Below are 23,178 nucleotides of genomic sequence, written 5' to 3' on the forward strand. Positions count from 1 at the left end.
ACAGGTGTGTAACACTCAAAAGTTCCCACCACCAAGGCGCCCCCCAGTCTCCTCCACGTCAGCCCTCTGCATCTGAATAAAAGAAAAAAAGAAAATATAATATATTACAACAAAACTAATATGTAGCGCTGGGGGATAACCCAACTGCAGGACCACACTGGTGATCTGCAGCTAGAAAAAGGGCCTCCCACCAGTGGCGTAACAAAAATCCAAACCGCAAATCAAAACAATAGAAAAACAACATGCAATCTAAATAAAATAAAACTAAATAAATACATTTTTACAATCTTTAAAATAAATAAATAAAACTTTAAAATCTGGAGCAGACGGAATCGTCGTATTGCTCCAACTTGCCGTCTGCCCGACTATAAGTTAATCATCCAGTCAATCAATGTGCACACCAGCCGACTCCCGTAGCCGGCATGCATATGGCCGCTGTCCACGCCGACCTCCACTTTAAAAGGCTGGCAGCAGCAGGGAAAGAAACCTCGCTACAGGAACAGATGGTAAAAGCAAAGCAGCAACACTTCAGTTAGCGTAGCGTGGTGTAAAAAAGCTGTAGCGACCTTTCGGTAAAGCTACTGGTCGCTCAATAAGGCCCACACTTCCGAGTAAACAGTGTCACGAATCATGAGCAGAGTGGCTCATAGGAGGCTTCTACAGCTACGACCAGCCGCGATGGAGGCTTCAGAAGGGTAACCTTGGTAACACCAAAGGGAAGTCAGGTGACCAAAAAGGAGATCATAGGTAAGCGATCCAGGAATGCTCAAATGGCCACTATTTATACTAGTGCCCCCCTAATGGCCAGGCCGAAAGTGGGTTGAACTGAGACATAACATTCATCCTGCCACACCTGCAATAAAGACAAACCTCTATCTTTGAAGTGCCTTTGAGCAACTTAATAGACGTCTTCCTCTGTAACTGAACGCTGTGGGTAAACCTGTCTGTTCTTTATTTCTGTGCCTAAAAACAACTCTGATGTATAAAACAGTGAATGGATGTGATTATGAAATTATGAACCTGTATCTGCTGTGTGACCAGACTGATCCCTGGAACATCATGAGTTTAAGTTTTATCCCCTGAATACTGAGTTTAGGCTCCGCCTCCTACCTGCCAACTCATCTCGTACAAAAACTTGACTGGATTAGTGAGAATTACAATTTTAGAATAAAGCTGACAGTCACTGACTGCAAAAACACATCAGGTTTTCAGTAGCTTCCTTTAAATTGCATGACTGTAATTCAGTGTTGGGAAGGTTACTTTTAAAATGTATTCCACTACAGATTACAGAATACATGCCCCAAAATGTATTTTGTAACGTATTCTGAATACTTTGGATTACTTAATATATTGTCATGCTTTTTACAACTACATGAATGTACTATTGCTGTGATTTATTACTATTACTGAAGGCTACTCGCCATACCAATACCAACTAGATTTTTAAATCTGAATATAAATGAGTAACAGTAGGGTGGACATAAGGAAAGGCTGCACGTTTTGCAGCGATCTTGTATAGAAAACTATTCCACGTGTATATAAAACAGGTCCACGAACCGTAGTAAAGGGACCTCTGGCTAATACGTCAGCTTTGTGTCGGGCTCGTAGCTGAAAACTAGCTTTACTTTGTTGTCTGGGTCAACTTTGCTAGCAGAGACAGAGAGAGGCGTTGAAAGGCTGCTGCAACGGAACTTATTGTTTTTGGAGGAAAACACGAACACGGTGTACAGTCGAGTCTTAATAGCTTACTTACAACTGGGCTCGTCAGGCTCTCTTCTTGGCTGCAGTGGTTATTATTATATTTACATGCTTCCAGCTCCCGTTTTTGCTCGATGACAGCTCGTACTTTTCCTTTTTCTCCCTCCCTCGCTCACAGACACATAACGTGTATGGCAGTCCATTCTCCCTGCAGCACGGACTACACTGCCCACGAGGCTAAATTGTTTAGGGCTATGTCTGTAACACTCTGCTCATATTCCCTTCATGTTAAATCATTTTTGTGAATTCTTTTTAAATATTTCTTCACGTCATTTTGTAATCAGAGTACAGGAGAGTAACTGAGTACACGTCCTCTTTGTGATGAAGGTGATTTTCTTCTTTATATTGTGTCAGATAAAGTCTGACAGCTTTTCTTGAATTAATTTCATATGATGTGTTTTCAGAGATGAAACCAGCCAACAGTAAATCAGATGTTAACTCCACTTGACCTTCATCTGGAACCAGTAACCACTTCCTGTTGTTACCAAAGGATCTCTGAAATCCTCAGAAACTTTGAGTCCATCTACCAGTTTTCAGCAGGATTCTGGTGAACAGCTGTTCAGGTTTAGGACGGAGCTCAGAATATCCTGGTCACACTGAGCAGTGACTGTTTGCTCATCTGGACTCTTTGTGTTGTGTTTGTATGTTGTTGTTGGATAGAATCAGCATCATTGTGTCATGTTTTTAAGTCTCTAAATGGATTAGCTGGCTCGTACCTCTCTGATCTTTTAACTAAAAATACTGAAAATAGAACTCTTAAATGAGCTGATAAGTTGCTTCTGATTGTTCCTAGTAGCAGACTAAAACATAGAGGAGACTAGGCCTTTGTGATTGCTGCACCTAAACTCTGGACAGAGTCTGACTCTTCAAATTAGGATCTCTCCAACACTCAACATTTCTAAATCCTGTCTGAAAACACATCTTTACTGACTAGCTTTTAATTGTGAGGTTTTGTTCTTGTGTTTGTTTTACTTTTTATTTTGTACAGTACTTTGGTCAACCTGTGTTTTTTTATTTGTGGTTATAAATAAATTGATTGATTGATCTTTCAATGCTGTGATAGCAGTCATTCACCAACTCTCTGTGAGTGGTACAATTTGCATATTAATGATCAGAAACTGACCTCCCAGGCCATTGCTCATTCAGTGAGCTGGTTTCAGTCATTGTACAAATGTACTGTTTATAAGGTTGGAGAAACCTGCAGTCAGCTGAGACTGAAGAAGTCACCTGGATGAGTGACGAAACGTTTCTCCCACAAAAAATGAACAGAATCAACCTTTTTACTTTTTTCCTTTTACAGAGTTAAACATGATTAGTAACACACCCAGTGTACTAAACACACTGTGAATAGGACTTTGGTGTTTGCGTAGATGAAGATTATGCAAACTGCTGACCTGTCAAACCAGCTGGAGTCTGAGCTGGAGTCAGTCACACAAACAGGTTGAACAGGATGTGCTCTGTGCAGCACCTTCATGTAAAACAGAAGCAAAGCTGTTCCTGTGAAATGAAACTGAAAGCCTCTCTGAGCGTCTCCCTGTAGAAAATGAAGGCTGAGCTCAGTCAGATCACTCAGCCTGCAGACAAATGGAGGAGTGTTTGAGACGTGCAGATAAACAGTCACAGCTTTGTGTCGGCCTCTCAGGACTCAGGGCCGTCCTGTTGTCATGGTATCAAGTGCACGATGGCTCTCTGCACACACTTTGACTCCTTATTCACATTTTCTTTAAGTCCTCATCTCTGTGGACCTGATGGATTACCCACAGTTCATAGTGCTGTGATGGTCAAAGCATTAAGAACAAGGATGGAAATAAATAAATAACCAAACCAAAAGTTTAGAGGAATGTAGCTCATCTAAAAATCTGTAAAAAAGTTTTTGTTAATGAACAGAAAATGTATTTTTTTTATTTCTATAAACATTGAAAAACAGGAATTTTCTGTCATTTAATTGTTTCTCTGTTACTTCATTCATTTGGTTTTGTAAGTAAGTAAGTAAAGTTTATTTATTAAGCACTTTTCACAGACAGACAGTCACAAAGCGCTGTACACAAATATTAAAATAAACAATAAAATCAATAGACATTATATACAATGTAAAAGATCAAATGTAAATAATGTAAAAAATATAAAATATGTAGATCAACAAAAGGCTTGTTTGAACAGAAAAGTTTTTAACTGTTTTTTAAAAGAATCCACAGAGTCAAGCAAACGTAATTGTGGTGGTAAACTGTTCAACAGCCTTGGTGCAACAGACTGAAAGGCTCCGCCCCTTTTGTCTTCAGTCGTGTACGGGAACCAACAGACTCTGAGTCTGTGAGCGGAGACGACGAGCAGCAGTGTATTTTATAAGAAGCTTGGATAAGTAATCGGGAGCCATTTAGTGCTCTGTATGTTAAAACAAGAATTTTAAAGCGAATTCTAAACTCTATTGGGAGCCAATGTAAAGAATATAAGATGGGAGTAATGTGAACACGCTTGGTAGAGCGAGTTAGTAGCCTGGCTGCTGCGTTTTGTATTGCCTGGAGGCAAGAAAGAGATGATTTATCCAAGCTAGTAAACAGGGAATTACAGTAATCTAATCGTGATGACACAAATGCATGAATGAGTTTTTCCAGTTCAGCTGAGGAAACCATGTGTCGCAGTTTAGATATGTTTCTTAAATGATAGAAACAGGAATGAGACAAAGATTTTACATGAGAGTCAAGGCCCAGAGAAGAGTCAAATATTACACCGAGATTTCGAATATTTGACTTGACAGATGGACAGAAAGAGGCAAGAACCTGACTGATTTTAGAATGTAGCTCAGGAGGAGCTATGATCATGGTCTCGGTCTTGTTAGTATTTAGAACGAGGTAGTTGCTTGAAAGCCAATCAGAAACCTGGGTTAAGCACTGGACTAGGGTGGACAGCCTATCCAGCTGATGAGGCTTAAAGGACACATGGAACTGAATGTCATCAGCATAAAAATGATAAGACAGGTCGCTAAAAGATTGAATGATACCAGCTAAAGGAAGCATATAAAAAGAAAATAATAATGGACCTAAAACTGAACCCTGTGGGACACCACAGGTCAGGGCAGCAGTGTTAGAGGAGAACCTATCAGTCCTAACAGAAAAGGTCCTGTCTGATAAGTAGGAAGAAAACCAGTCTAGGGCAGAGCCAGATATACCAGCCAAAACCTTGAGCCTGTTAAGTAGGATTTTGTGGCCGATGGTGTCAAAGGCAGCGCTGAGATCAAGCAAAATGATCACAGAACAGTTCCCTGCGTCAGATGCCATTAACAGATCATTATAGACTCTTAAGAGAGCGGTCTCTGTAGAGTGCTGCTTTTGAAAGCCAGACTGAAAAGGGTCAAGAATGTGTAATTTACATAATAGAGACCTGAACTGATTTTCAACAATTTTTTCAAGTAATTTACTTACAAATGGCAATTTTGAAATAGGTCGGTAATTACTACCAGAGCTAGGATCAAGATTCTGTTTTTTTAACAGAGGAGTTACCTCAGCATGTTTAAAATAAGACGGGACACAGCCTTGCCTCAGTGAACTGTTGATGATGGATAGTAATGTGGGACCAATGCTGGTGATAGACCGGACAGGAGAGAGGGAGGTAATATATCTACAGAGCATGATGAGGATTTCATTTTACCTAAAACTATAATTAGGTCATTTAGTGTGATTGGAGAAAAGGAGGTAAATGATCCAAGACAGCAAGGGGTATCTTCATAAGGGGAGGCATTGGAGGAAATTTTGGATTTCAAGTCCATCACCTTATTTACAAAGTAATTAAGAAAAGTATTACAATCTTCATCAGAAAGCAACAGAGCATGCTGGGTTGGAGGAGAAACAATACTGTTGATGGTATCAAATAGAATTCTTGAATTATTTTTGCGACGATTTATAAGATTATTGAAGTAAGAGGATCTGGCCTCTTTGACTGATTCATTATATAGGTAAAGTAGTTCTTTGAAGTGATCACGATGGACAGTCAGACCGGTGGACTTCCACAGACGCTCTGCTTTTCGATAGGAGCGTCGAAGACCACGAGTCTGATTATTTAACCATGGTGTCCGGGAACTAACAGAGCAATAACTGGTTTTGAAAGGATAAACCTGATTTAGAATGGCAAGACAGTGTTCATTAAAAGAATTAGTTAGAAGCTCAACCTCATTAGAGGAACTTTTAAAATTAAAAAGAGAGGAAAACTCAGAAATTATAGAGTCATCAATAAAGCGCCTGCGCCTAGTAGAACCTTGAGGGTGGGACTCTGAATTAACAGATACAGTAAAAGAAACTGACTTATGGTCACTAAAAACAACTTCATTTAAATTCATGTGGTCAAGGGAAACACCATAGGTGAAGACCAAGTCCAGAGTGTGCCCAGCCGTATGAGTAGGCCCTGCTACACGCTGAACAAAGTTGAACGAGTCCATAATGCTCAGGAACTCCTTAGTGGTACTGTTTGTTGAGTCATCCACATGAATGTTGAAATCTCCAACAATGATGACCTTGCCCATTTTAATAGTGGAAGTTAAAAAGTCTTGTAGGTCTGACAAAAAAGACGCAGCAGACCCAGGTGGATGATAAATTAAAATGCCGTATATGGGCTGTTCTCTTCCAATTTTTATCATAAGCATCTCAAAGGAGTTGTAGCAGCTTGAAGAAATCATCTAGCATGAAAAAGTATTTTTAAAAATTACAGCTGTTCCACCTCCTCGTCCAGATGTCCGAGGTGCACAGAGAAATGAGCAGTCAGCGGGACAAAGCTCTAAAAGATGTGAGACTTCATTCTCACGCTGCCACGTCTCAGAGATAAACATGAAGTCAAGCTTCTCAGAGCAGAACAAGTCATTTAAAATATAAGACTTATTGGCGATTGAGCGGGCATTAATTAACATCCATTTAAGGCTGCGACTCACCAGGACAGGGGTAGAGTTTCCAAGGACAGAGTCCGCGCTATGCGGTAAGCAGGGCAGCAAAACAGGGTTCCTGCCGCGATGAGGCTTGGCTTTCCATGCTTTCAGATGACAGCCTGGGTGGTAAACATAGTGGGCTGTGGGGATTAATCCAGTTCCGACAAGTTCCAGCCGAATCTCACCGGTAGCAACCGAGGAATAGAGCCCCCGAAGGTCCATCTCTTCCTGAAGACGACGGAGCAGGACGTGAAGGCCGGCTCGCTTCCCCCGCTTTCTCTGACGAGTCCTCTGAAGCAAAAATGAGCTAACCGGCAAGAGTGGAGGTGCTGCGTCGCGCTCTAACGGCGGTAGGAAAACAGCCTCGTTTCGTTGACTCTGAAAGCTATCCATTGCAGATTTGATCGCCAGCAACGCATGACGATCATAAATCCGAAGGGAGGTGACACCAGAAAAAACTGTAACAAAAACACTTGCATAGCATAAAAAATAAACAAACACACAGACGAAGGCAGCGGCACAGCCAAACACAGGCGCCATCTTGACCTACGTTTGTGTACTTGTATGAGTGGTCATGGCAGAGGAGAAGTTCCTCCTTCACATTCTCCAAAAACTTCCATTTGGCCAATTTGGACTCTTTGCTGGGCCCATTCTGGGCCCCGGGCCTTATGTTTGACACCCCTGCACTCAACCGTTTGCAGCTTTGGAAACTAATTAAAGAAAAGACAAAAGAATCAAACTCAAAATGAAGCAAATGACATCAATTTTAAATGTGAGCATAATTTCACCAAAAAGGCTTTTTATGTCTCATTTTCAGGCTCTGTTTTTTTTTTAGGCTGTCAGACACTCAGTTATAGACGATGATGCTTGAATTCAAACAGACAGACAACATGAAAGATGAGGAAATCCCTGAGCACTGTGCAGAGGACTCTGAGGATCCTCAGCCGTCACTGTGACACGTGTCTGTATGTGCACATCTTTACTTTTAATAAGATGTTTCAACATGCAGATGTTAATATAACACAGTAACAGCTGCTTTTGTTTCAGATCCAGCTCATTCCAGTTTACTGACAGAAACAAAGTTTAGGTGTTGCAATAACGACTCTGAGCCGTTGACAGCTCTGATAACTCTGATAACATCTCCCGCCCAGCAGCAACTGCCACAGCCACAACGGCCACGAGTCAGGATAGTTTCACTTCCTGCAGTTACAGTGAAACAGTCTTTGTAATTCACATCTGTGTGACTCGTTTAAGTTTTTTTGTCCTGACAGTGAAACTCTTACAGATACAGATGTGATGAAGCTGCTGCACATGTTAGTAAATCTGACCCTAAATCTTCTTTAAAATTTCAGCCTTTGTAGTGAACATGTTTTTGAAACACCAGGGTCAGAACACACTGTGGAAAAGTAAGATGCACGTTTTGTAGTCCATCTTCTGGTCATTGTAGTTTTTACCCTGTAGACGTCCAGCATCTTGTTGTTAATGGGAGACGAGTGTAAGGTCATTCTAAGCACACGGCTCTGTTACTTTCCTAACTCCTTATCAGTTCTCCTAGCAACCTTTCCTTCATCTCATTGGTATTTTCACTGAGGTCAGAGAAAGGAGGTTAGGAAAGGAGATAGGAGAGACTTTTAGAGCACACAGGTAACGGCTAAACTGAGCATGAAGGTGTGTCTGAAACATGCTGAAGCTCGTCTGGTGCAATGATTACAATCTGCTCCAGGGCAGCTGGAGATTCACATGTTTTTGTATGTTTGTTTCAGATCAGGACGATGTAGGTTTGGATTTGTTCCCTTAATAATAAACACCTCTGTGTAGAAACTAAATTTTATGTTTCCTTTATTTAATAGTTAAATGTAATGTGTTTGATCTAAAACATTTAAGTGTGACAAACATACAAAAACCCAAAAACCTAAAGGACTAAAGGAAACAAACACTGTTTCACTCTGTATGTGTTTGTTTCCATCTTATGTTCTTATATGTTGTTTGTTTGAAACTTGTGATCAGTATTTTAAAGCTCTTGAACTGAACTCAGACACATAAACTACAAACTGGTCAGACATTAGAAATAAATTGTACCTCTGAGTATTTGAACCTGCTGTTGTGTTGCTTTTGTGTGCTGGTGTCACTGATGGCTGCTGCTGCTGCTGTGACAACAGACACACAAACAGTTTGGTTAGTGATTGTGGCTCAAGAGTTGGCAGTTCATCTTCTAATCGGAAGGTTGCCGGTTCGAGCCCCAGCTCCAACAGTCTTGGTCGTTGTGTCCTTGGGCCAGAAACTTCACCCGTTGCCTACTGGTGGTGGCCAGAGGGCCCGGTGGCGCCAGTGTCAAGCAGCCTCGTCTCAGGGTGGCTGTGGTTACAATGTAGCTTGCCACCACCAGTGTGTGTGAATGGGTGGATGACTGAATATGTAAAGCGCTTTGGGTCCATAGGGACTAAGTAAAGCGCTATATAAATACAGGACATTTACCATGATGTCATCAGAAATCACTCTGGAAATACTCAGAAACAAACATGGTTTATGGTTTAAAGCTGATTTACTTTCACACTCCAACACTGTTATTATGTCCTACAGTCTGAGTGTGTAACAGCACTGCCCCCATGAGGTCAAACTGGAGCATCGCACATAATAATTCTCACCCAGCAAACTTCATTAAACCTCCACACACAATTTAGCTTCTCTGCCAATGACACAAATTGAAAAATGAATAATTTAAACTAAAGTAACGAGAAACTGAGAGTCATTCATGAAATAAAAGAGGTTGCTCCTCTGCACCTTATGAGTGAGGATAATGGTGTTTTCCCTGGCTCGCCTGCAACTGTCGTTAATAAGATTGTGTTTCCTGAAGCTCAGTTGGCTGCCCGGCCTGAAGCTCAGTTGGCTGCCCGGCCTGAAGCTCAGTTAGCTGCACAGCAGCTGCTCAGTCGTCACCTCCATCACATTCAACCTCACAACCCATAGCTCAGTCACTACCACAGCCAGACTTACTACAGACTATGTTACAATCCATAGCCCAGGCAATAGCTCAGTTGGTAAAAGAATCATCAGCCTTATCATCAGCTCAGTCTCCAACTTCACCACCATTATCGTCCCAACCTTTACTTCAGTCGCCCCCAGATCAGCCACCTATTCAGCCATCATCTTCACCTACTCCCCCTGTACAGCAAGCTGTGTTTATTCAACCCATAAAGAACTGTTCCTCTAATTCTAAGCAGAGAGATGAACCAATAAATATTGTAATCAGTCCTCAAAAGCTGGCCGTTTCAGAGACTGTGCGCACTCCAGGGCCTCCCCAGAGGCTGGGTTTCAATCCTCAGCCCACTCTGGACCCCTGGAGGCTAAGAACCCAGCTGAGGACTGCACCCGGCTGTCGCTGCCTGAGCAGGGTCAGTGCTCTGTGCAGCTGCAGTCAGCCATGTGTGTGCCAGGGGCCCCTGTGCCCGCTGGTTCAGTGACTGTTTCCGCTGGGGGTTCTGGAGAGCCCGGCCAGCCTGTCCTCATCTCTGCTGGAGGGTCCTCTGATCTGATCATATATTTATTTCAGTGACTAACAGAGAACCTGAGTCTAAATGTGGTCAGATGAAGTGTGAGGTTGTGAGAAAGTCTCTGACTGCATTCATAGATGTGTCCTTTCGGCTGCTCGCTCTGATCCAACCTTTGGTCTCTAAGGCTACGTCCACACTAATACATTTTCGATTGAAAACAATCAACAAAAAAACATCAACAACCAGGAAGCAGCTTCACCTCTGATCACACACTCAACTCTACTCACTCACCTGGAGGAACAACGTGAAGATAGATGATGCTGATTGGTTCCGTACTGATGTCTCTCCTCCTGCGTTTTGTTCCACAGATCCAACCGGTTCTTAAAAGACGGATGCTGGTCGTCTGGAACAAACTGTCCTTTTTGGTAAAAAAGCACATATTCATCTTTCAGGTCTTCTCTGCTCCAAACTACGATCTTCTTGTTTGGAGCTCGACATGTCAGAGTGACGTTCTCTCCAGACCCAGCTGTGATGTTTTTCTCGTCTGAAAGAGGAAACAACACAGCAGAGAGGTCAAAGGTCAAAGTACAATTATGATCAGAATGATTGACTTTAAATATTTTGTTTATTTCCTTTGACATTTGAGTTTTTAGTCATGTTGGATTTAATGAACCTCTGAACATCCACCAGGTCACCAGTGACCCACTGAGGGGGAATTTTAGCCTCATGCTAAACATGCAAAGTGTATTACCATGTAAACAGGCTGATACTCTTCAGTTATTTACCTCAGAGATAAACAATTTCTAACAGTTAATCTCACCTGCAGAGACAAACATGAGGACGCTGAAAAACAGCAAAGTGGAGCAGAGTGACGCAGTTCCAGCAGACATGTCTGTGTTTCTGAATTTAAATCACGGCTTCAAATCAAATCAGAGCTTCAGATGAGACTATATGAGATGAGCTTTGAGGTTCAGATGAAGCTGAAAGTCCCTGAGTGAGAGAACAGGTCTGTAACTCCACACTTAAGAGTCAGAGAGGGAGGAACAGACAGTGGTGGAGGACACTGGTCCAGCCCAGTGTCCTCCAATGCAAACGCAGAAATGAAGAAAACTGGAGAGCAGCCAGTCTTTAAATAATGATGCCAAAATATTTGTACCTAAGAGGTCAAAATCAGGACTCTTATTTTCTTAAATGAATGAGGAATAATCTGGTTTTGTGGCTGAAACATATTTAATAACAGTCATTTGGTTTTGGACATGACTGATTATAACAAATATACACTGGTTAAAAGCTTTAGTGTCATTCAAGGTTGTTCAGCACTTTGGATTCAGAAATTATTTTCTATTATTTTAAGAATCATCAGCTCAAGATGATAACTTAAGTTGGTGCAAGTAGATTAGACAAAGCTTTTTAGACAAAACACTTTGAGTGCTCGGGGCAGAAAAGGGCTATTTGAGAACCAGTCCATTTACCATTTTCTTCAAGCCGTTTTTTTTTCCTTTTGTGTCACAAACATAGTAGAGAATATTAAAAAAAAAAAACAATTCTGAGAAACGACATTTATTTTGTCTTCAAAACATTGTGAATGAAGGAACAATGTACAATGTCCCATCTGAAAAGGATGATCTTTGAATATTAAAAGGTTTATAAAATGTTAGATCTGACATCTTCACTATACATCTCTCTTTGGTATGTACAACTCTGAATGCATGCAGATGGTTATCAAAACACTTCGTAAACAACATTTTTCCCATTAAAAAAAATGGCAAAAAAGCTGCCTGAGTCTACATTTTGGGTTTTCTATCTCGTCCACTCCACACAGTACATAATGCAAAACATCTTCCAGGCTCTGACCTCAGAGGAGGGACCAGAAGGAAACTGTCACATCATCTGTGTGATCATTATTGTCAAATAATCTTAAATTTTATTTAATTTCAAGTCTCACTAATCCAAGATTTCATCAAAGATTGTTTGTTAGGTAAGAGATGGAGCCTAAATGCAAGATTCAGGACAAAAAAAATTAACTCAAGAGCAGCTTTAGAGCTCAACTCTCAAAGTACAAAACCACTGCAGGTCACGAACAAAGAATCTTAAACAACAGGAAACTCTTCCAGGAAACCAGATAAGCAGAACTCAATGCAGCACTAACAACAACAACTTAAGTCAATTAAGTCACAAACCCAAAATACACACATACACCTAAAGAACTCTTGAATGGGAGCACAGAACTGAAGGCATAAAGTACCATGACAGGAACTCACATCAGGAATAAGAAAATAAAGACCCATAAACACTAAGAAATAACTGAACAGTTATTTTTTAAAAACAAAAAACCAAAAATGATCCAAGCTATAAAAACAGGAGTTTCCTGGACAATTAATGTATCAGATCTGAGGACGTCGATTATAGCTGCTGGAATGTTTTGTTTATATGACGTTTATCTTTGCGGATGCTTGGAACCTTATTTAAGGTCTCTGGGCAAATTTAGGTGCTTTTCTTTTTCCTGTTGTCGCGGTAACTGATAAACTGCTGGGATGGTTTGGAAGAGTTGAGGCAAGTTTGTGATCTGGAGACACTTTGACCACATCTGATGTTTGTTGTTATATTATGAAAAATCACACAGTACTGTGCAAAAGACTTGAACCACCCAAACTTCTTTGTCTCTTTGGAATCAAATTTTAATTTCAAAAAAAAAATAATTAAATTCTCAATAAAAACCTCAATGTCAACCTTGCAGATCGTCATTCAGTTGTAGCTGAACCATGAGCCATCAGGCAAATCTCCATTAGCAAGTTATCGTGGATCACCCCGTGCGTGGGTCTGCACAGCATCAACACGTTAGCATAGTTAGCTCATTAGCATTGTTAGCTCGTTAATGCAGTTAGCTACATAAAGTGTTGACACTGTGCAGGTGATCGGTGGTAACTCATGTTGAGAATAGATTCCTTAATGTACATCAACGTTAAAGAGAATATAGTTGTGATTTTTTGCAACATTATAATACTGTGGTAATGGGTGTAAGGATACAAAATAGAAAATAGGCCTGGGATGGGAACAAAGAACTGAGGTGCAGGGCAGAAGGACAATCAACCCCCACCCCCAGGACAGTAGCAAGAGTTACTGAGGGTGAGAAGCAGACAAAGGGCAAACGGACACTACCATAAAAGGAGATGGGGGTCAGGGTGTCAGCACCCTTGGCCACTGTACTAGTGTATTTCCATTGTGGGGGTGTTTACTGTAGGGGGGAGGAGACCAGAGGTTATAACTGTAACTGTTGTGTGGAGTTCTTTAGATCAGCCTTTAGCATAGGACTGCATAGGAATGCAGTGTGCTGATCTCCAGATGCATCTGTAAGAATAATGGGTAATAAAAGGATTGTGTAAAAACATGGAAACATCTCAGTGTGATCTCTACCAGGACCAAAAGAATCGCAGAGACCGGCGTTGTCTCAACACTCACTAACAGAGATTTGCTGCGTTAATGCTGTTATGGTGTTAACGTCATTTTAAAGAGAGTAACGCTGACAGCACTAATTCATACATGTTTGTAACACAGCTTTACTTTGTGTTCATGAACATCCTGAAGACTGTAGTTCAGAGTCACTGACAGGCAGCACAGGAAAGTTCATTTCTGTGTGTCTTCAGATCATTTGACCCACAGTTCTGCTGTGAGGTTTAACGATGATGATCAGCATGTTCTTCACTTTTGGTGTCAACACAAAGTTTGGATCAGCAGCAGGAGACTCAGAATTCAGCTCTTGACCCCTCTGAGATATCTCACATCTTCCCTGGTGAATTTGATGTGTTGGTCCACAAAGTTAATGTGATCAGTGGTACATCCTGAGATTTGACTTTCACCCAGGTGTAACTGAACCAATAACTTGGTGATGGTCCAGGGTTGGATAACAAAGCTCTCTTTTCCATGTTGGGGAAACCTGGAGTCAGCTGAGACTGAAGAAGTCACTTGGATGAGACCAGATGAACAGAACCTTTGACCTTTTTTGACTCTGCTTCTGTTGTTTTTTGGGGTTTTCTTTTGTTTTTGTTTTTTTAGATGAGAAAAAAAATACTAACAGCAGCAACAAGAAGCAGAGGTAAAGCTTGCAGTGCAATAGATTTATCCTTCTCCCCCTCACCCTTCCTGCCATTTTCTGTTTTAACTTCAGGTTTCTTCCTTTCATCCTTCTTTCCTTCTTCCTTCTTCCCTTCTTCCTTTTTCACTTCATGCTTCTTCCCTTCTTCCTTCTTTCCCTCATCCTTCTTCCCTTCTTCCTTTTTCACTTCTTCATCCTTCCCTCCATCCTCTGTGTCTCCTCCTGTCTGACCTGCAGGTGAGAAACAGGTGTGAGGTGTCAGCTGTCAGGTAGGTGATGAGTGAAGAACAGAACAGAACCTCTTCAAACTGCTGTCAGACATTATCTACTGCACTCTGATCACATCACTCAGACCAGCTGCTTTCTACAAAGTCTCATCAACAACATCTTTAGAAACAAACATCAACAACCAGGAAGCAGCTTCACCTCTGATCACACACACACTCAACTCACTCACTCACCTGGAGGAACAACATGAAGGTGGATGATGATTATGAGCTCCCGAGAGCCCGTGTCTTTCATGAAGACACGACACTCGTATGTTCCAGCATCATTAATCGTCACATCCTTCAGAATCAAAGACACGTCTCCATCCTTCATCTGTCTGTCCTGCAGATCCACCCGGTTCTTAAAAGATGGATGCTGGTCGTCTGGAACGAAGTCACCATCCTGGTACAAGTAGACATAGCCTGATGTCAAGTGAGCTTTGCTCCAATGTACAAATTTGGTGTTGTTGTTTGGAGCTAAACATGTCAGTGTGACATCCTGTCCAGACTCAGCTGTGATGTTTTTCTGGTCTGAAAGAGGAAACAACACAAAGCAGAGAGGTTAAAGGTCAAAGTACAATTATGATCAGAATGATTTTCTTTAAATATTTTGTTTATTTCCTTTGACATTTTAGTTTTTAGTCATGTGGGACTTAATGAACCTCTGAACATCACTCAGCTCTAGATTACAGCCCACACAGACTCCATGTATCCTAATGAGGTGGGAGGAAAGAAAGAACAAATACTTTTTCGGGTATCTTTACTTTTGAGGATTTATTATTTTCTGAATACTTTTTATTTTAGGTCCCTGTATTTTTAAAAATAACAGTACTTTCTAATTCCTTTCAGACAGACTAGCAAGGGCAGGCAACTCCAGGCCTCAAGGGCCGGTGTGCTGCAGGTTTTAGATCTCACCCTGGGTCAGCACACCTGAATCACATGATTAGGTCATTACCAGGCTTCTGGAGAACTTCAAGACATGTTGAGGAAGTAATTTAGCCATTTAAATCAGCTGTGTTGGATCAAGGACACATCTAAAACCTACAGGGCACCGGCCCTCGAGGCCTGGAGTTCGACACCTGTGGTTTAAAGGGTTAAAAATAATTCGTTTTTATGGTTTTTATATACACATTGTGATGTGCTCATTAAAGACTTGGCGCTACGTGTTTTTAAGGGTCACATTCATTCAGCGCTATGGCTGAAGTGAAATATTGTGATAATGGCTTTTGCAACATGCTTACACATCACACTAGTTAACAGTCAGGATGATATTTTCTGGGCAAAGGGAGTCTGAACAGAATGTCACGAACTTTGATAATAAATATAATCAGTAGGATAATATTATTAATCAAAGCTAGGCAGGAATTTTCTCTTCATTTTCTCTTTTCATTTCTCTTCCAGGGAAAGGAGCAAATACGAGGTGAGGTTGGATGTGAATGGAGAAGAAGACTCGTTGGGAGTCAGCAGGACTGCCATGTTGCTTCCAGAAAAAGACAGTCATAATAATACTTGTTATTGTTGAGGTATAAAATGGCCCAATCCAGTGTGTAACTGTCCCTGAGACAGTTAATTAGATGTTGTTTGTTTTACGTGTTTCTGTGATAGACTTATTTTTAATTTAGTCAATTTGTTTATTGGATAAATAATAAAAATGTGTAGCATTGATTTGTTAACCAATCCTCGCTGTCAGTCCGTGGTCAGGAGACGCAAGGGGAGATGCTTCCTCCAGGGCCGAAGTTTTATCCTCCCTTCACTTTTGTGGAGTAGTGAGGCTGACAGAAATCAGCCGAGACACCCAGAAGTAGAAGACATGAGGCTTTAATACCAGTACTGCACATTTCAAAACACACTGCATGGGCTGTAGCCCATTAGAACGCTGCTCCCGGTCGCCGCCTCTATCCGTGACATTCTCTCACGTGTGTGTGAGCATGCGCGTGAAAAACTCCTCACACAGCACCCAGCCACACACAATTCTGCAGTTCCCACAACAGATTAACACATATCTGATAAAAGTGATTAAGAAATAAGGGTTCGTTTGAGGTAGCGTTTGTAATGGTCACATGACCATAGTTTAGTTGAGAGCACAACTATGGCATTGTGGGTCAGAACTAGCATGGATACGGAGCTACAGATGCTGTATGTTCAGCATCTGAACATTTTCCTGCTAGCTAAAGACTGTTTATGGGCAATAATATGTGAGACTTTGATAAGATCAAAGACATTTACGTTGTAAACTTTGTGTTTTCTTCAGTGTTCATGGTTTCTGAAGAGAACGAGAGAGAGAGAGAGAGAGAGAGAGAGAGAGAGAAACAAACTTGAAAACATCAATATAATGTTTGTTGGAGCCCTGTAGTTACACAGGGTGATCTTTTGTGTGTAGACAGATGGCTGATTCCACAGAGAGGTCCAGTGCTGAAACTTGTAATTTTTCGAAGCAAATTAAATCATTTAAACAACAGAAATTTCTCCTGTATTGCAGGTGTGCTACATAACAGAGTCATGATAAGTAAGTTCATCAACATTAGAATTTAGATTTAAATATTTGCATCCTCATGTACTAAAGTGATTTTATTATTATATTAATATTGTATAAAAATGGTTAAAATTATTCTTCAGAGTTAAATATGCTCTTTGGACTGTAGGACCATCACTCACTCACCTGGGGAAACCCTCAGGTTGATGATGCAGAGGAGTTTCCACGAGTCTGTTCCATTCACAAAGACATGACACTTGTATCTTACAGCATCATTAATCGTCACATCCTTCAGAATCAAAGACACGTCTCCATCCTTCATCTGTCTGTCCTGCAGATCCACCCGGTTCTCAAAAGACGGATGCTGGTCGTCTGTAACCAAGTGACCATCCTGGTACAAAAGAACATCCTTATCTCTCAGGTCAGCTCTGCTCCAATGTACAGCTGTGATGTTGTTGTTTGGAGCTCGACATGTCAGAGTGACGTCCTGTCCAGACACAGCTGTGATGTTTATCTGGTCTGAAAAAGGAAACAACACAGAGCAGAGAGGTTAAAGGTCAAAGTACAATTATGATCAGAATGATTTCCTTTAAATATTTTGTTTATGAACCTCTGAACATCCACCAGGTCACCAGTGACTCGCTGAGGGGGAATTTTAGCCTCATGCTAAACATGCAAAGTGTATTACCATGTAAACAGGCTGATACTGTGATACTGTGATAAAGTGTCAGAAACTACAAGATGTTAGCTTCCACAGAACAACAACATGTGCTGATAATAAGTGAACATAATGTGTGAGAGAAAGCAGCCTCTCATTATAAGACACTGTGAGTCTCTTAGTGGCAGATTTAGATACATTTTCTTCAAGAACACATGTGATTCAAATGTAGTAAGTATACACATGTTTTGTATAAATATGTCACAATCAGCGGGGCTGACTGTGTGTAGAGTGAAAGGTGGACCCAAATGCAGACAAAACAAAACATGAAACGTGACTTGAATAACCAAACACGAGCCGTTTATTGTCGCTGGCAAATTAACTGCAAACAAAAGGCAAAAGGCAAAGCTAACAATACACTATACTGGGTGAGCTAAATTAAATAAAAACCTACAACAGGAACATGGACCTGACATAAGAAAACTTGACATGAACTCTTGGCCTAGAAACAACGCAGACGAGCTGACAATTACACACTGAAAACAAAGGACTTAAATACACAGGAGGTGATTAGGGGAAGTGGGAACACATGCGGGAACAGCTGACTGACATGAGGCTAATCACAGGACAGGGGAAGTTAAACTAAATACGATGAACAAAGAACACACAACTCCTTCAAAATAAAACAGGAAACACGAGACACAGACATGACAATACAAACTTGATAACATAAGACATTCAGCATGAAACACAAAGGGTGAGGTAATACAGGGGCAGAAAACACAAGGAGTCTAATAACCAAATGAACTTTGCTAATCTAACGAACCTAAACATAAACAACATCCAAATAAACTAAAACTTAAAACGCTGGGTCAACAGAAACAGGAACCTGACAAAATATAGTCTATAATTTATTTATTTTGTCTGTACCCCACATAATTAAACATTCAAGTTGAAACTTGAATGTTGCATCCATGGAACATCCAAGAAATGTGAAACTGCTATCAAATAAGGGTGCTATGTTAATATGTAACTTGACCTGTTAAGGTGTTTTTTGATGGAAATAGCTTTTGATTTCAGCAAAAATGGATCTATTAATACAGCAAATGAAACAAATGACCATTTTCAATTCTCTACAACCTATAAAATGTTTTAAAACTTACTTTTAAAATTTGGAGCAGTGCATACTAAGTTTTTTTATTTTTGAAAAACACTGTTTTCATTGTGCGGTTTGTTCCGTAACATTTAAATTATAGTCGAATGGTTGACTCAAAAATTATGCTGACTGAATCGACTTTTTAGGAAAATCACAGAAAAATATAATTTGCATAATAATTTAGAACACAGTGTAGATTTTTGCTTTGTATGTCTAACCAGACCTTAACAAAAAAAATATTTGTAAATAATTGTTTTTTTTAACAAACATGCAAATTCTAGTCTACAGATGCACAAGCATAACATTTTCAGATATTTTGGTTTACAAGGTTACAAAACTCAGTTCACAACTTTACAAATACAAAACATTCATGAGCACAGTTTGAGCCCATCCACACATTACACTTCTTTGTCACAGCTGGATTACAGATGTTAAATCCACACAGACTCTATCTAACCTTGTGTCACTTTCACACACATTATTATTAATATATAACCTTCACTTTCTCACATAAACTCACCTGCAGAGACAAACACAAAGACGCTGAAAAACAGGGAATTGTAGCAGAGTGACAGAGTTCCAGCAGACATTTCTGTTTCTGTTTTAAAATCAGAATCTGAGATTCAGAAGAGACTATATGAGATGAACTTTGAGGTTCAGATAAAGCTGAAAGTCCCTGAGTGAGAGAGCAGGTCTGTAACGCCACACTTATGAGTTAGAGATAGAGATGGTGGGCTGGACCGGAGTCCTCCAATGGAAACGCAGAAATGGTTCTGCATTAGGTTAACATTAGGACTAACGTATATTAAATTATATATTAAATTATATTAAATTAATGAGGAACAATCTGGATTTATGGCAGAAACATATTTAATAACAGTCATTTGCTTGGATATGACTGATTATAATACACTGGATAAAAGCTTTATTGTCATTCATTTATTGTTCACCAATTTGGATTCGGAAATTATTTTATATTATTTTTAAGTCATCAGTATATATACTATATATAAAGCTGAGAAGATAATTGAAGCTGGCCCATGGAGATTAGACAAAGCTTTTCTTCAAGCCTGTTTTTTTTTCCTGTGTGTCAGAAATTATGGCAATGAATATTAATAAAAAAAGAGTAATTAGAGGGCATCACTGCTTTAGGTAAATCATTTAAATTATCACAACTGACACGTGTGTTTGTGTCATCCATCTTAGATGATTGTAATGGCTTTTTTTGCTTTCTTTTTTAAACGGGCTTAGAAAAAATCTCAGTTTCACACCTCTGAGTGGAAAGCAACCATCCTCCGCCCCTCACACTGGTACAGTAACCCCACCACTTTTCCCCCCAGAATCTTCTAGAATGACATCCTACCTTGGTCAAACTGAAGCTCCTCTGCTGCCACCTGTTGGATCTTTACATAGTTCACATATAGTACCTCACACAGGAAACCTTTCTTACACACACACTTTTTTTAGAGTGAAGAAAATAAAATAAAAACTGCTTTTGGAGGAGGAGAACGTATTTGAATATTTTTGTGAATTTTTTCCAAAAGATCAACAATGTCTGATAACTCATCTCATCCTCCAATAATACATCATCATAGATATTTGATTCCATTTTTGTGATCATCTGGATTGATTCTTTGGTCATAAGGCGAGCAGTACTCACTAAAGTGATGCTGTTCAGCAGAGAGGAAGTGTTTGTTTCTGTTTACCGGAACAACTGCATTAACCACTAAGATGTGGTGAGACAGATATGTAGACTCCAAAGTTCCTTTGGTTTACTTAAGTCTATTTTGTCTATGTCTGTGAAGGTTCTCAGTCATCCAGGTCATCGTAGTCAAAGGAGCTTGGAAAGAAAAGCGTCTGGACTTCTTTAAGTTGCTTGAAGACGTTTCACCTCTCATCCGAGAAGCTTCTTCAGTTCTAAGGTCAAATGGTGGAGAGTCCCAGATTTAACCCCAGTGGGAGTTCCCCCCAAAGAGGGACAATGAACCCCCTATTGAACCTCTACCTAATCTCATGAGCCAAGGTGAGAAAACGGGTGTAGCTCACAATCAGCCAGGGTTTCAGGTGAGCTCATTGTGAAACCTGGCCCCACCCTATCATGTGATGTCCTGAGGTCAGATGGCCCAGGATGTGAGTGGGCGTTAAGGCGTCTGGGGAGGGAACTCAAAACTGGATTACAGATGGCAGAGAGTTGGTGTCGTAAACCACCGCCTCTGTTCAAAGATGGTCGCTCACAGTGGACATAGATGCTTCTTTCACTCCTCTTTCAAACCATCTGTCCTCTCTGTCCAAAATGTGAACATTGGTATCCTCGAAAGAGTGACCTTTGTCCTTTAGATGCAGATGGACAGCCGAGTTTTGTCCTGTGGAGGTGGCTCTTCTATGTTGTGCAATGCGTTTGTGAAGTGGCTGCCATTTCAGAAACGTTGTTTGTTCACAGTTAGAATAAAAAAAGTTCACAGCTTAGAATAAAATCTATAATTCCTGCTTCACGACTCAGAGATCAGATTTAAAGTTATTTTTCCAAATCTGCCTTCTGGAACTGTTTTCTTCAGTACACCTCAGTTATACTATGTCCGTATCATTTTATGTTGCATTAGAACAAAAGAGGCAAAGCAAAACTGGCTGCCCAAGCCAACCTGTGACCATGAGCTGTGGGACTTTTTTACCCAAAACAGTTTTGCTTCTCCAAATTAGAGAACTGGATGATGACTTTGACCTTTGACCTATGATGACTTTGACCTCAGAGAGGCTTTAAGCTTCATTGAAAGTTTAAGAGGACTGAGCTCTGTGCTCATTCAGGAAATGTGATTCAGAAGGAAGTCCAGTCTGAGTTCATGAATTTGTAGTTTATCAGACACTACAACACTCAAGTCTGTGTTTTAATCTTATATTACTGAGTGAGACAATATAAATGTTTCCAAGGACAACAACGGGATACTTGTTGTAAGTTACTGAAGACATAAAACATCTGCATGCCAATAAATTAAGTAACTGATTTCCATTAAATAGTTCTGCATCATCAGAGTCTAATTCAGTGATAAAAAGACATAAAATCTGTAACATGTTGATGTCCTCTGGTCTGAGGTGCTGGCGGGACCAGTTGGAGACCAGCAGCTGGACGTCAGTGGTTGGACTGGTGGACTACTTCAGTGAAGAGTAGACGACGTCTGGCTCTGGTTTAAAGTCTGAACACAAACACACACAGTTCAAACAACAGGAAACATGATTACAAGCTTTGTAGGTTAATCAAGACCTCCAATCTCCACCTCTCTGCATCACACATAGTCCCAGTTCAAACTTTACTGGAAACCAGTTTAGATACAAATCAGAACGTCCACACTGCTCACACTTTAAACTGCTTCTTCAAACCTAGAGCCCACAGATCTGTGCTGATCTTTAACTTTGATCACATGATTTCTTCTAGTGTAGGTTTAGTGTTTCTTTCTCTCAGCTTCAGTTCTTATTTTGTGTTTGTCATTAGTTCCCTCTGTGTTCCGTCTGTAGTTTCTCTGCTTCACCTCTCAGTGTTTCATGTCTTACTTCATTTATGCTGCTGTTTCTGATGGTTGTTTGTGTCAATCTTCATTCCTGTTTTACTTTGTCAGTGAAGTTCAGTCTTTGACTGAAAGAGCTGCTCAGCACCCTCACAGACTCATGCAGAGGGAGATGTGGGTTGTTCATGATGGAATACTGAGTGCATACGTGTGTTCTCACTATAGCAAGAGTAAGTATAGATACATCTAGCACAATATATACCTGGATGGTCTACTGATAACCAGCGGTAATGACAGATGTATGTTCTATAGTTATTCAGCTGTAGTCAACTGGACTGTCAGACATCTTGCTAATATATTTCAATTTATCTCAAAGTCCTAGTGAAACATTTATGGACAGTATCCTACTGAAGACTAGTAACATTTTGCTCTCTGGGTACAGAAACAGTGCTCTGTTTTTTTCTCTCAAGCTCAGAGGTTTTACTTTGTAGGTGAACTGTTGTGTGCAGTTTTAGAGAAACAAATAAAAAAAATCTACTGTTTCTTGCAGGTTCAATCAAAAATAGACCCTGCACTATTGTCGGTGTTATTCTATTGCACGTCAACTTCAGCCGCCTGCCTGATGTACCTGCAGGGTTATAAGGAGCGTCACAATTATATGTTGCACCATTTCCTGTATTTGAAGCAACACTACGCTGTTGAAGTTCATGCACTATAACTTGTGTTTTCACTGTACAAGTTTATTTTTGTTGAATCAGATTGTGAAGATTTGTGTTCTGTGTTCATTTCCAGCTCTTTATTTTTATTCTTGGACTTGACTAGAGTACCTCTGCACGATTCACAGTTCAGGGTAATATTTCATTAGCTTACACTGAGC

The 23,178-nt window shown here is 40.4% G+C and overlaps 1 protein-coding gene across 1 annotated transcript in view; it reads right to left on the reverse strand.

Moving 5' to 3' along the window:
* Positions 1–23,178, reverse strand: part of LOC146521283 (hemicentin-1-like) — a 107,226-nt gene that overhangs the window by 40,479 nt on the left and 43,569 nt on the right. Inside the window, exons 12-14 of the mRNA XM_085148897.1 lie at positions 17,177–17,509; positions 14,713–15,048; positions 10,979–14,482 (exon numbers count right to left, since the gene is read on the reverse strand). Of these exons, the coding sequence (XP_085005023.1) occupies positions 14,208–14,482; positions 14,713–15,048; positions 17,177–17,509 (944 nt within the window). The 3' untranslated portion in view covers positions 10,979–14,207. The remainder of the gene's footprint in view (positions 1–10,978; positions 14,483–14,712; positions 15,049–17,176; positions 17,510–23,178) is intronic.

The sequence above is a fragment of the Neolamprologus multifasciatus genome, chromosome 3, assembly GCF_963576455.1.
Source record: "Neolamprologus multifasciatus chromosome 3, fNeoMul1.2, whole genome shotgun sequence".
NCBI lineage: Eukaryota > Metazoa > Chordata > Actinopteri > Cichliformes > Cichlidae > Neolamprologus > Neolamprologus multifasciatus.